Source organism: Mycteria americana, chromosome 10 (assembly GCF_035582795.1).
Source record: "Mycteria americana isolate JAX WOST 10 ecotype Jacksonville Zoo and Gardens chromosome 10, USCA_MyAme_1.0, whole genome shotgun sequence".
NCBI classification, from domain to species: Eukaryota; Metazoa; Chordata; class Aves; order Ciconiiformes; family Ciconiidae; genus Mycteria; species Mycteria americana.
The window spans coordinates 9,321,933-9,334,380 of NC_134374.1; the positions used below are offsets into that span (position 1 = coordinate 9,321,933).

Sequence of the window (12,448 nt, forward strand, 5' to 3'; positions counted from 1 at the left end):
TTTGTGTTCAGATCCCCGTATGCTTTTGATGAATTTATAAATGGCACGTTGTTTCACACAGGGAAACGGAAACACTTCAGAAAAAAATTGACAATTAGACTGACTTTTTTTCAGCCACTTGATGAATTCAATATCCATTCACAAATAGTATCACTTGACCCAATTCTGCATTTTTTCAGCAGATAAAATAATCAAGCAGAAGTTTTGCTTAGGTTTAAACAGAAAATCTGTGAGTCCATTTCCTATAGACAGTTCTTCCCACAATAGGTTACCTTTTCAGTTCTGTCAGGGCAATCATCAGCCCAAAACTGTATGCTGAAATCGAAGTGGAAGAAGATGCTTCAACTCAGCCTGACCATGCGCGGTCGTACTGGGTCTTAAAGGTATTTGGGCTGTGCTATAGGTAGAATATCTATTACACATTGGTCGTAAGCCCTACTTCTAGATTCCTGAGGGTCTGTGTCACAATGCACCAAATCCCACAATGCTCTCTGAGCTCAAGCCTGGTCTTTGGCAGCTGCAGGCAATTGTTTTTAATGATCTTGTCAAGACTCTAATCATCCTAAGGATTGTGAAATGCTAAGGGTGGAGAATTGGCTTTTATTGCTTTACTGCAGGGAATGTTAGAGAAAAATGTTTAAATAATTTTAAAAGCAAAAAAAAACCCCCCTTAAAAATGAAAATGTCCTTCACGGGGCAAGAACAAGAACATACTGCCTCAATGCACTGCTCTGCTATTCTTGTCACATATAGCCCCTTCAGTCTCACCCATCCATCCTGCCTTGCTGAGAACGTGGAGCTGTACTACTTGTTTGACTGAGGCGTTTGTGGCTCCTGTTTTTCAAGAAAAGTACCAAGAAAAAAAGACCTGAATCAATTTTCTATATCTCTTCCTTCTAACATTTCTGTACCCTGAAGAGACAACCAGGGTTAACAGAAAGTGGCTTTCACAGTGAAAAGTACATTCAGTCACGACTCAGTGGGTACCAGGAATAACTATGAAAAGGAGACTGGAATAAAATTGTAGCCAGCTGGTGGAAGAAATTTTACAGCTGCTTTGTGAGACTGAAGATGAACTGTAGTACAGGTCTAAGTCTAATGCCTTCTCTACCACAAGAAGTTAATGTAGCTGAGCTCCACATCTTAAACTGAAGAGAGCTGAAGAGTTATCTGGAGCAACGACAGCAGACATTTCAGGAACCTCTTTAGTTTCCTGTTCCAATTTCACTGTACTATCTCTGCTCCTTTGCTTTCTCCCTACCGATCACTCAGTGCTGGATGTGTCTACCTTTTTCTTTTGCACTGGTCATGGAAAATGAAGGCTGACAGAGAGTAGGAGTAGAAAATGAGGAAGGAAATGACAACTGGACAAGTCTCCTAATTAACTGTCAATATCAGGTGCCAGAAAGACATTTTAGTGTCCTTCAGGACACTTCCTTTGATGTGTAGATCATAGAATCATAGAATCGTTTAGGTTGGAAAAGAGCTTTAAGATCATTAAGTCCAACCATAAACCTAACATTGCCAAGTCCACCACTACACCATGTCCCTAAGCACCTCATCCAAATGCCTTTTAAATACCTCCAGGGATGGCGACTCAACCACTTCCCTGGGCAGCCTGTTCCAATGCTTGATAACCCTTTCAGTGAAGTAAAATTTCCTCATATCCAGTCTAAACCTCCCCTGGCGCAACTTGAGGCCATTTCCTCTCGTCCTATCACTTGTTACCTGGGAGAAGAGACCGACCCCACCTCTCTACAGCCTCCTTTCAGGCAGTTGTAGAGAGCGATGAGGTCTCCCCTCAGCCTCCTTTTCTCCAGGCTAAACAACCCCAGTTCCCTCAGCCGCTCCCCATCAGCCTTGTGCTCCAGACCCTTCACCAGCTTCGTTGCCCTTCTCTGGACACGCTCCAGCACCTCAATGTCCTTCTTGTAGTGAGGGGCCCAAAACTGAACACAGTATTCCAGGTGCGGCCTCACCAGTGCCGAGTACAGGGAACGATCCCTGCCCTAGTCCTGCTGGCCACACTATTTCTGACACAAGCCAGGATGCCATTGGCCTTCTTGGCTGCCTGGGCACACTGCTGGCTCACATTCAGCCGGCTGTCAACCAACACCCCCAGGTCCTTTTCTGCCAGGCAGCTTCCCAGCCACTCTTCCCCAAGCCTGTAGCGTTGCATGGGGTTGATGTGACCCAAGTGCAGGACCCGGCACTGAGCCTTGTTGAACCTCATACAATTGGCCTTGGCCCATCGATCCAGCCTGTCCAGATCCCTCTGCAGAGCCTTCCTACCCTCAAGCAGATCAACACTCCCACACAACTTGGTGTCATCTGCAGACTTACTGAGGGTGCACTTGATCACTTCGTCCAGATCGTTGATAAAGATATTAAACAGAACTGGCCCCAGTACTGAGCCCTGGGGAACCCCACTTGTGACCGGCCACCAACTGGATTTAACTCCGTTCACCACAACTCTCTGGGCCCGGCCATCCAGCCAGTTCTTTACCCAGAGAAACGTACCACCAGTCCAAGCCATGAGCAGCCAGTTTCTCCAGGAGAATGCTGTGGGAAACGGTGTCGAAGGCTTTACTGAAGTCTAGATAGACAACATCCACAGCCTGTCCCTCATCTACTAGGCAGGTCACCTTGTCATAGAAGGAGATCAGGTTGGTCAAGCAGATACACAGTCCTGTACAAGTCATTTAACCTCTCCCTGCCCTAGTTTACCCAGCTGGAAATGGTTGTTTGAAAACCATAATTTCCTCTGTGAAGTGCTATTAAGCTTGTGGTAATGAAGAACAAAGTGCTCTGAAGGCCATGAATGACATTGCTGAGGTAAGTGTAATACACTACGTAAGTCTGTGTGATTCAGCTGCCTCCCTGGATATTTTCCATTTAGAAAACACATAACCCTGAAAGATGAATTTCTTACTAATCCCCACAAAAAGCTTCTCTGGATGCTCTGGCTACTACCACCCATCTGGACCAGCATAGATGACACACAACTCCTGCAGTTTTGCACCATCTTATTCATCTGATCTCTCCTTTTGATCAGATTTTACAGCATGCTGGGAAAAAATCCCATAAATCTTCAGTTTGTTTGGATAATTTCTGACTGCTTACATATCAACTCAGATCATCTTTAGAGGACTGAAGGAGCCCTTTCCACTCTTCCAGGCTCGCTTTACACTTACCGCCTGATCTGTCTTGCTTCTGTAAACCCTCTGCAGATTGGATTTTGATTTGGGTGACTCTGCGTGGATAGCCGCAAAGAAGACTCCAACATGTCATTTTAGGCTTATCTGCCTCTAGTTCCCTGAAAAATCATGGGAAAAACAATTGAACCAACGAATGTCAAGCAAATAATCAATGGTTGTGGAAATTTGGCATTTTCAGAACATGAGATTTGTACTCTTTCCTCAACTACCATTTTGGAAGTTTGTGGTACAGAAACGACAGACTTAAGAAATAAAAAACAGAGAAAAGCAAAGTAAACCAAATGTGTGTCATCCTTCTCATGGCAGCTAAGTGGTGGAAAAAAAACCTTTAAATCACAGAAAACAGTACCAAAGCAAGAAAAAAATTCAGCAGGCCTGATTTCACAGAACACTAGTTTTGCCCTTGCAGACAACCACTGGTTTCAAAGGAGATGGTCAAAAAATAAACAATATCAACTGTAACTGCAAGCACTAGTGCTCAGCGTTCTGACCTAGAACTGGAGGGAACTACAAAAGCCAAACCGAAAGGTCAAAAGACCCAAACTCAATTGTCTACTAGGTTCCAAAGTAAAAATGTCCTGACCATGCACAAATCCCGGTGAGTCACCTGGAGATTCTTGGAGGTGACCCTGACCATCTCAAGGGCCTAGTACTGGAGCAATATGAGCTAGTGAGTCAGGGATATTTGAGGGCAGCCAGGCAACCATTTCCAAGGAGGTGCAGCCAATGTGGGCAAGGGAAGATCTCATGTAGCTGTGAGTGCAACCTACCTGAGTTTTGATGGCACATCTGTGAAAAGTCTCAGGATAAACTTTGTAATGATGCCAGGATGGTATGTAGTTGGGATAAGGATGTAGCGGCCTTGCTTAAGGATCCTCTTCAAGAACACAGTGCGTGTGTTGATGTAAAGAGATGTGGCCACTCTCTCCTGCACAGTCAGCTTGTGTAGTCGATAGCTTCTGTTATCCTCCACCTACAGCCACAGAGCAGCATAGGGATTAATGCAAGGAGGGACATCAGAGCTAACAGGCAGGATTTTCCCTGCACGTGACAGCCTTTCATGGGTCGAAAAGAAAACGTGCAATAAAGGCAAATGGTTTGGCAAATGGTTTTTCACCCACTGAAGCTGTGGCAGAGATAGTCCTGACGGGCAACCCAGTGCTCCAAGTGCTAGGCCGGACAGGCTTCCAAGCAGTGCTGTTCTGCACTTCACTGCATCGGTATGTATATACATGTATACCCCTAAGTGGAGGTGAAAGTTTCGGACTGGCAGACACGCATCCACTAACAGAGACATAATGCTGCTGCAGAGTTTTGAATACTTTCAGAGATGCATGCACACTCCAAGGACTCCACCCGCTGAGCTACACTGCCATCTTAGATGAGGCTGAGATTCATCTGCCTCCTTTCTCTAGCACGTAGAGAGAGCATTCCAGTCTTACGTAGCAGGCTCTCAATCCAGATGCACACAGCTGTATTCTCATTGCCCTTTCCTGAATACAAAAGCCACAGAATAACCATTTATGTTTTGTTCTAAGCCTTGAAGCTGTGCTTAACTATTAACACCCTCTTCAGGGAACTGATGTTTGCCACAGCACAGTTAAAATATAAACCTATTTCTTAAGCAGCTGCTGGGGGCACAGACAGCCCTACATTCTTTTCTGGTAGTTCTCTTTTGTCTTCAGATAATTTAGGCCATGGTCTTCCAAAGGCCTTTAGTCATGATAATGAGCCTGGTGAGTTAGAACACTTCTGAAATAGAAAAATTATTGAACAGAAATAAAGATAGAGCACTGATACTTTTTTGAAGGTGTGATTTTCTTTGCCAAACCTTTCCAAATTGGATATACAGGCATGAATAAGGCAAGGTAAATTATGCTACTTTCTGTAATGACACTTTTTAATATATGTGGTTAACAGGTGATTGTCACATGAATAGGTGTGATGCAGATGCCAGCAGCTCTGACTGTTAAAAACTGACTATTTTTTAGGGTAGGGCCATAGACTCAGTGTAGTCCCACTAGCTATAGCAACAGATGATAAGATAATCCTGATCCTCAGTGAAAAAGCAGATGCATAGCTGTTTCCCTTACTTTCCTCCTTCCTTCAGTTCATATGTTTTCATTTTACTGAATTTGCCCTGTGAGTGCAATTAAATTACTGTTTGGGATCCGTTTGGTTCCTTTTCACATATGCTCATTTCCTACTCACTACTCCAGCTTTTGAAAACACTCTTGACTCTTCTTTCTAAGTGGCAAAATAAAAACTACAGACTTTTCAAACTCATTCACTTGGATGTATTTGCAAATGAAATGGAGGCAGGAGCCTCAAGCGAGAAGGAGGAAAAAAAAAACCCTCCATGTTTCAAGTGTTAATATTGTTTTGTCTTTCTCTTCAAAGCTTGGGGTAGGAAAAGCATTTAAAATTCTTTTGCAGTAAGAAAAAATGACTTATGTTCCTTTAGTTCAAGTAGAGTTTGAATTGAACTCAATTCAATTTAGTTCAAATAGTCTGTCTAAAGTCAGCTCTGGTGACTGAGTGCAGTACACATGCAAAGCTTATGTTGAGAGGAGAGCCAGACCCCACCATGATAATCATGCCTCTATCTGCCAAAGATCTCATTGCCAGGATGAAGCAGGACTGCTGAACAAACTCTGAACCAGGAGTGCAGATGGCTGCCTACCTTGAATATTTCAAAGCCAATTGGGATGCTGTCTCCTTTCCCTTCTTTCTTGTATTTGCGGCGGTCCTCCTGTTGTAACGAGACCAACACTTTGTCCTCAGTCTTCTTAACATCAAAGACGTACTAGTAGAAGAGAGAAGAGGGTAACCTGTTAGAAATGCCTTAGGATACTGAGGATAAAGCCATCACCAAGGAAACACGTGCATACAAAGGAGGCAATTGAAAATACATTTGGGGGTGGGAGGAGAGTTCTCCATATAACAGACATTCCCAGCAATTCCCAGCTGAAAATTAATGCTAATAATAAGGATCTTTAAACCAAAAATATCAGAGACACTGAAACAGGTAATTCACATAAAGGACGGAGTGAGACAGTATTACAGAATAACTGTTGAGGCAGCAGAAGAGAACATCTCCTCTGAAAGCAAAAGGCAAAAGATTAAGTTTTATTTAGATATATATAAATCAGGAGTGAGATAAAAAAATCAAACCAACAGACTCCAGATGGGGTCTTTGATAATTTTTTATTCTTCTTTTAACTTGAATATCTAAACAGGGCCTGTAAATTTCAAACATCTTTATAAAGGACCTGCAAATGAAGGAATCTTCCAAATCTTAGTTAAAAAAAATCCAAACCCCACAACTTTGTTCCACACCTACAATTTCTATTTAATATAAGAATGACAGGAATGCTAATTCTGGACTTTCTCAATTTTCCTGAAAGTCTTAGGAATACCCAGTAAAAAGGGCTAAGGACTCCTGCATCTTTAACATGCAAATGTTTTATCCAAACTGTTTAAAGTAAACATGAATCAACCTGGGTTTAAGACCAACCAAAGGAAATTATTTCAGGTTTAGGCAGCAGTTCCTATCTCAATAAATCAGACTTGAATTGCTTACATTATTATCACTACCAGACCAGTTCACGAGTAAGTATGTACCCTTTCAAGTAGACAAAAAAGGTCAGATAGATGTTTCTTTATACAACAAAGAATTAAACACTCAAATTCATTCACTATTAGAGACTCCTTTAAATTCTGTTTCTTTCGTGCATACGGAGGGCAAATCGGAGTTGTCAGAACCAGTGGAGGGGAAGAGGACACTATTTACACCAAATTTAGACAGATGCTGTATTCTTCCATCCTCAAAGACCTTTAAATGTGAAGCAAACAAATAAAAGCATAGAACTGCAGTGGTGCACAGCTGGGTGCTACGTGCACCACACGTTCTGATTTAAGCCGAAATTCTCTGACAGCATGGAGAGGAATATCATCAGTGGTTCAACTCCCTCCTCCCTGCTCTCCAAGAGCTGCTAAAAAGCAAATCCTCATTGAGCTGTGCTCTGAGGTAGGTACTGAGATTGCCTTGGTTACAGTTGTGGAACGATCCCCTGTAATGACTTCACATCCCTCTGTGGTTAGAGCTCCGCAGAATAAGGCTCCATTCCATTTCTCACCCCTGACCCTCACTGTCTCAGGCAGTGTCACACCCACATGGAGGAAACACCAACCTCCAGCAGAGTTGGCTGAAGCACAGCAGTATTGGAAAGAAAATCAATACCTTCCCAAGCCTCTGGGCTTCATTAGTTGTTCATGGTATTTACAGTCCAGACTGGTGTCCTACAGAACTACTGCTTGCTATTCTGGGCTGGCTGTTTTTTGGTATAAATGCGATGCTTCCTTGTAGTCTTATTTGTGTGCTATATCAATATTGCAGCAGAGAAAGCACAGGACCCTGAAGAGAGTCCTAGGGGTTGTAAAGAGCCTCTGCAAAGACAATCTAAAAAGCAAGATATAAATATACAGCAACACCTAGTAAGGCACATGTTAATTCTTGTTCCTGTTGAACCATATGCAGTGTTACCTTGCCAGATAGCCTAGAGTGTTCCAGGGCAAATGGAGGTGTGGAAGGGGAACTGTGAGAGTGCAAGAGAGCTCTCTTGGTCTGACGAGAGTTATGCAACTGCGACAATCTTTGATCTGATGAGATTTCAGCTGTCCTAATGGGTAACAATCTGGAAATTAGCAGGTGGCTGTAGGAATACATTTATACTTGGCTTAAATTCCCTTATTTTAAAGGGACTGGAAGTGTCACAATCCCTCTTGGTACAGATAGACTTCACAGGAGGCCTCACTGTCAGGCATTTCACTCAGGGAGAACAGACAGAGATTATCTCTAGACTATGGTAGTATGTACCACAGTAATTTATAATGGCCCTAAGCTAACATAAATGTGTTCCAGCGCTGCTATTAAGAGCCTTTTAATCAACTAACCTAGAGATAACACTGGAATAAAAAGAACTTCCATTGCATCAGGCATTGCACTCAACCGTAACGTGTATATTTTGTTGTCTGTGGCAGCTAAACACTTACAAATGAGACTGAGACAAGCACTTGGAATATGTCCAGAATCATACAGGGGAGTATCTGAATAAAATCACCCTCTGGAAATGAGACACTGACAGAAGACAGAGCAGTGAAGAACTGCTTCTCCATCTACACCTATATGACAGGATGAGCTGGGAGTTTGAGATTCACTCCTAGTCTGAACAGCAAAGGCTGCACTTCTCCAATATCCTGCTATGAAAATTGAGGGGTGCAGACAGAAACCTCCCATACAAGTGCAGGGAAGCAGACACAAGAACATCTTTAATTAATCTAAAGTGTGTGGTGAATTACAGAAGAACAGAAAGGTCAATTTTCAAAGTAATAACTAAAGCAGTAAGTGCCCAGATCTCATTGACAGTAATGGAAGTTTTATGCCTGAATTTGCATGCGCTGGGATGAAAACATACAACACTGAGAAGGGCAGGAAGGTGAGAAATGGAGTAAGAATGCATGAACAGATAAACTGAATAGCTTGAAAGTTACTAGGTAGGATGAGACAAGGAAAATTCTGTAATGCTGATGAGAGGGTGAGCTTGGGGAAGAGACTAGGTACTTTCAGAATCTTAGATTAATACAAAGGGATACTAACTAAATACAGTGGACCAAATCCTCAGGCTGTTTAACGGTGTTAAGTGAACGGCATTCTGTCATGAGAAAATCAGACTTGCTGCCTTTCTGCAACTGGGAAACTGAAAGAAGTCCAGGCAGGACTTCACTAATCCTGGTGTGTCTGACTCATCAGCCCCAAACATGATCAGTCCTAAACAAATATCTAAACTCTTCTGAGAGATTTCACAGAAATCACTGAAACATGCAGTGAAGCAGCATACTCCCAGAGGACAGACACTGGCAATGAGATTTCTGTCAAGTAGTCACTGCCAGCTCCTAAACAGGGTGGATACTTCAGAAGCCCTAGCTGAAGTGGATACACTTCAATACCTCACAAAATACAGGGATTCTCACCTGGGGATTCTGAAGGAAGGTCTCTTTGTTATCAAAGCATCCACCAGAGCGATTTAGCAGGGGCTCTGAATCCTTTGCCCAAGCCCCACGCATCATTTTCTTCTCCCAGGTCTTGTGGATACTGAAGTAGGAGGTATTCACAATCCGGCAGATGTCCACATCAGTGAAATTCTTACACCAGTCCTCAAACGTCATCCTATTCCATGGACACCAGAAAAGTAATGGTTTATTTTAAAATAAACAGTGATACTCACACAAAGAGCCAAAGTAACACACGAAATCTTCCACTAATTTAAGAGGAGGCATTGCTCAGCTACCCAGAGGACAAACTGATTCACTGGAAAGCTCTCCATGTGGAAATACTTGTGAAGCCACAATCACACTATCTTAGAACTTAATTTAGAGAAATATCACCTCAGTGTGTTTGGTCAGCTCTGGATTTGTTCTGTTGCAGCACCTAAGCCTAAAGGATAGGTTTCATCTACCAGGCTGGATTTGATAACATATTTTGCAAAGGCAAAAGATATTACCTGCAACCAAAGCACTATCCACTCCTCATTATTACGGTCGTTATTGTTACATCTGTCCCTGAGCATGACTCAAACCTCTCTACTATGGACATAGCATTTATTTAGCACCATCTCAGTGCTATAACCTGTGCCTGCTAAAGTGACAGACTGGATTGCAGAGCAGTTAAAAAACATTCACCTCCTCTAACAGCTTGGTATCTCTGAACTACTATCATGTCCGGGCTTATTAATGGCCCAGAACCAAACCCTACAGCTGGCTTCCAGTTGCCAGTTCTGACAAAACCAAGCAAACAGAAGACTTTTCATACTGAGCCCTGCCAGAATGCTTGATGCAATAGTGATGATCTACTGAAGAAGTTGCTGGACTGCCTTGGTGTATCTAAGCTTAAAGCAGAGTCAAAATTATTAATGTTCTAGAGATTCAGTAGAGAATGAACACTTCTTGTGCCCATGCTGGAAAACACCGAAAAATATCAAAATTCATTGGCTGCAATTGTATTTAGATACCTCAGCCATGGTTGACCTAGAAATCCAACAGATAGGTGCAGTAGTCAGTAAACAGGATTGACAGTGTGTTCAATATTTGGCATTCTGTCATGTAAACCACCCCATGTGTTGTCTTGGATTCTGAGTGAATGTCCTAAATATAGATAATAGATTCTGAGGGTGTTTGAAACTTATACTAGCGACTAGTATAGTTTATAGAGCTACTAATTTTGTTCTACTAGTTTTTAATCCATTTTTTCTGTTCTTCTCTGTCATCCCTTGAGAGTTTAAAAGAAACAGACCTTGTGCCAGGGCTGGATACTCTTACCCATTTGGGGAAGTTGTTTTCAAAGCTGTTAAATGGCAGAATTAATGACAATTACTCTGTGTAGCCAATATCTCCAAGCCCTTCACATGACTCCCACTCACCAAAACTCTCCATCATTCTCAAGAGTGAGTCCCAAACTCTTACGTTCTGAATTGCTGACTTTCTTCCACTCCTCAGAACTAAAAGAAAAAAAAAAAGAGAGGGGAAAAAAAGAACGACAAAGATGATTAATAACTTAAATACTCTCACCTGAAAAAAAATTTCAAGTAAAATTCTCTCATGGTCCCTTATTTAAAGGTAACACTGGAGTACTGAAATGACAGATGATATTCAGGAAGAAAGCATGGGGCTTACAGGAGGAGTTTTAAAACATTAATTGATTTGAAAGCTACTAAAAAAGAAAGGGATGAATGGGAAATTGGCACAACTAGAGCAGAACCTTATTGATTTCCTTTGTTACACCCTCCCCTAGGACACTTAAACAGCTAGTTTGGAAGGTCATATGAGATTGACTCTATTCCCTGAAGGCCCTTTAAAAGAAACCTGGTTTTCCTCCTCAGGAGCTTATTGAACACTTCACTTAGACCAGAGTATTCTCTTTGTCTTTCAATCTCCTTAAATAAAACAAGCCTGAGGTCTGAGATTTCCCCAGAGAGCCTTTGAGAAGAAACTGTTGCAGCACGAGCCTAGTGTCCAGTTTCCAGAGTAACACCACACTGCACAGACGCTTCATTGCCTGCGTTAGTGTATAACTGATGGGCTCTGCATTGTCCCCTGGAGGCACCTGCCTCTTTCCACTGACTGCAGGGGAGCACAGGATCCTGAATGCAAGCAGTCTGATGCTTAAATCAGACAACATGGTAGCAGACAGCATGAGCCCCTTCCCTAGTGTGTTACATCAGAGAAACAGCCACAATTCTGCACTCCCTTTCCAAAAGTACTTGGAGGATAAAGTTGAAGGTGGCTGGCAGGAGGGAAGGGAGGTTGCTTGCCATAACAGACATTTTCTTAACCTATTTGGAAATTCTCAATTTAATTCTGTTAGGCCAAAAACCATGGGCCAACCTCAGACTCCTCAGTGCTTCCACTGGAACAAGTGGCAGCTGTGCCAAGACAAGGGCTAGCGGGGAACTGCAAGGGCTTAGGTTAAACAAGACACAGGAGCTCTTCTGCACATGCTTTGCATTTCACCTGAACCAAACTCTTTGAAAGTAATAGGCTTTTGCTAGCTAAAGTATGGAAGTTAAGAACTTAATATGCTTTTGTTAAGAACATTAAATGCTAACAGTGGCTGGTAAGCACAGTGTTGAATTGTAACATCCTAGTTAAATGTTTTTCGTGTGTAAATTGCCAGTGATGGAATACATTCCCTCCAGCAATCATTTCTGTCTCTGTACGGGTGCCTGCTAAGCTCATGGCCCACATTAAAATTCATTAGAAAATAATTCAAGACATCACAAATACGGTAATTTTACAGCATTTTTCACCAGTCACTTAAATTATCTAAGAATAAAAGACTTATACCATCCCCAGCAGCTAGCGATTACAGATGAGAAACTAAGTCACAGACAAACTCAGTGGTGAAGCTGGGAACAAACCTCATGTTCTTGACTCATCACCTTAATCGTAGGCTGTTTTTCTACTCATGCTCCAGTGTGCCAGAATGATGTATACAGTAAACTAAGGTCCAGGAAGCCATAACCTCCTGGCTCCTCCAGGATGTGTTCATTTGCTCAGAGAACGCTATACTTGGGAAGAGATGGCACAACGGTTCAGCCATCACTAACTATTGCAGACTGACTTTGTGTCTCAACAGTGTTTAACGTCCAGTGGCCCTAATGATAGTTTCAGTC

At 42.4% G+C, this 12,448-nt stretch overlaps 1 protein-coding gene across 2 annotated transcripts in view; it reads right to left on the bottom strand.

The window, feature by feature from the left end:
* The window catches only part of CAPN6 (calpain 6), a 69,728-nt gene that overhangs the window by 11,081 nt on the left and 46,199 nt on the right, over positions 1–12,448 (bottom strand). For both annotated transcript variants that reach the window (XM_075513180.1, XM_075513179.1), the window contains exons 8-12: positions 10,697–10,774; positions 9,252–9,447; positions 5,902–6,024; positions 3,989–4,191; positions 3,195–3,316 (exon numbers count right to left, since the gene is read on the bottom strand). In XM_075513180.1, the coding sequence (XP_075369295.1) occupies positions 3,195–3,316; positions 3,989–4,191; positions 5,902–6,024; positions 9,252–9,447; positions 10,697–10,774 (722 nt within the window). The remainder of the gene's footprint in view (positions 1–3,194; positions 3,317–3,988; positions 4,192–5,901; positions 6,025–9,251; positions 9,448–10,696; positions 10,775–12,448) is intronic.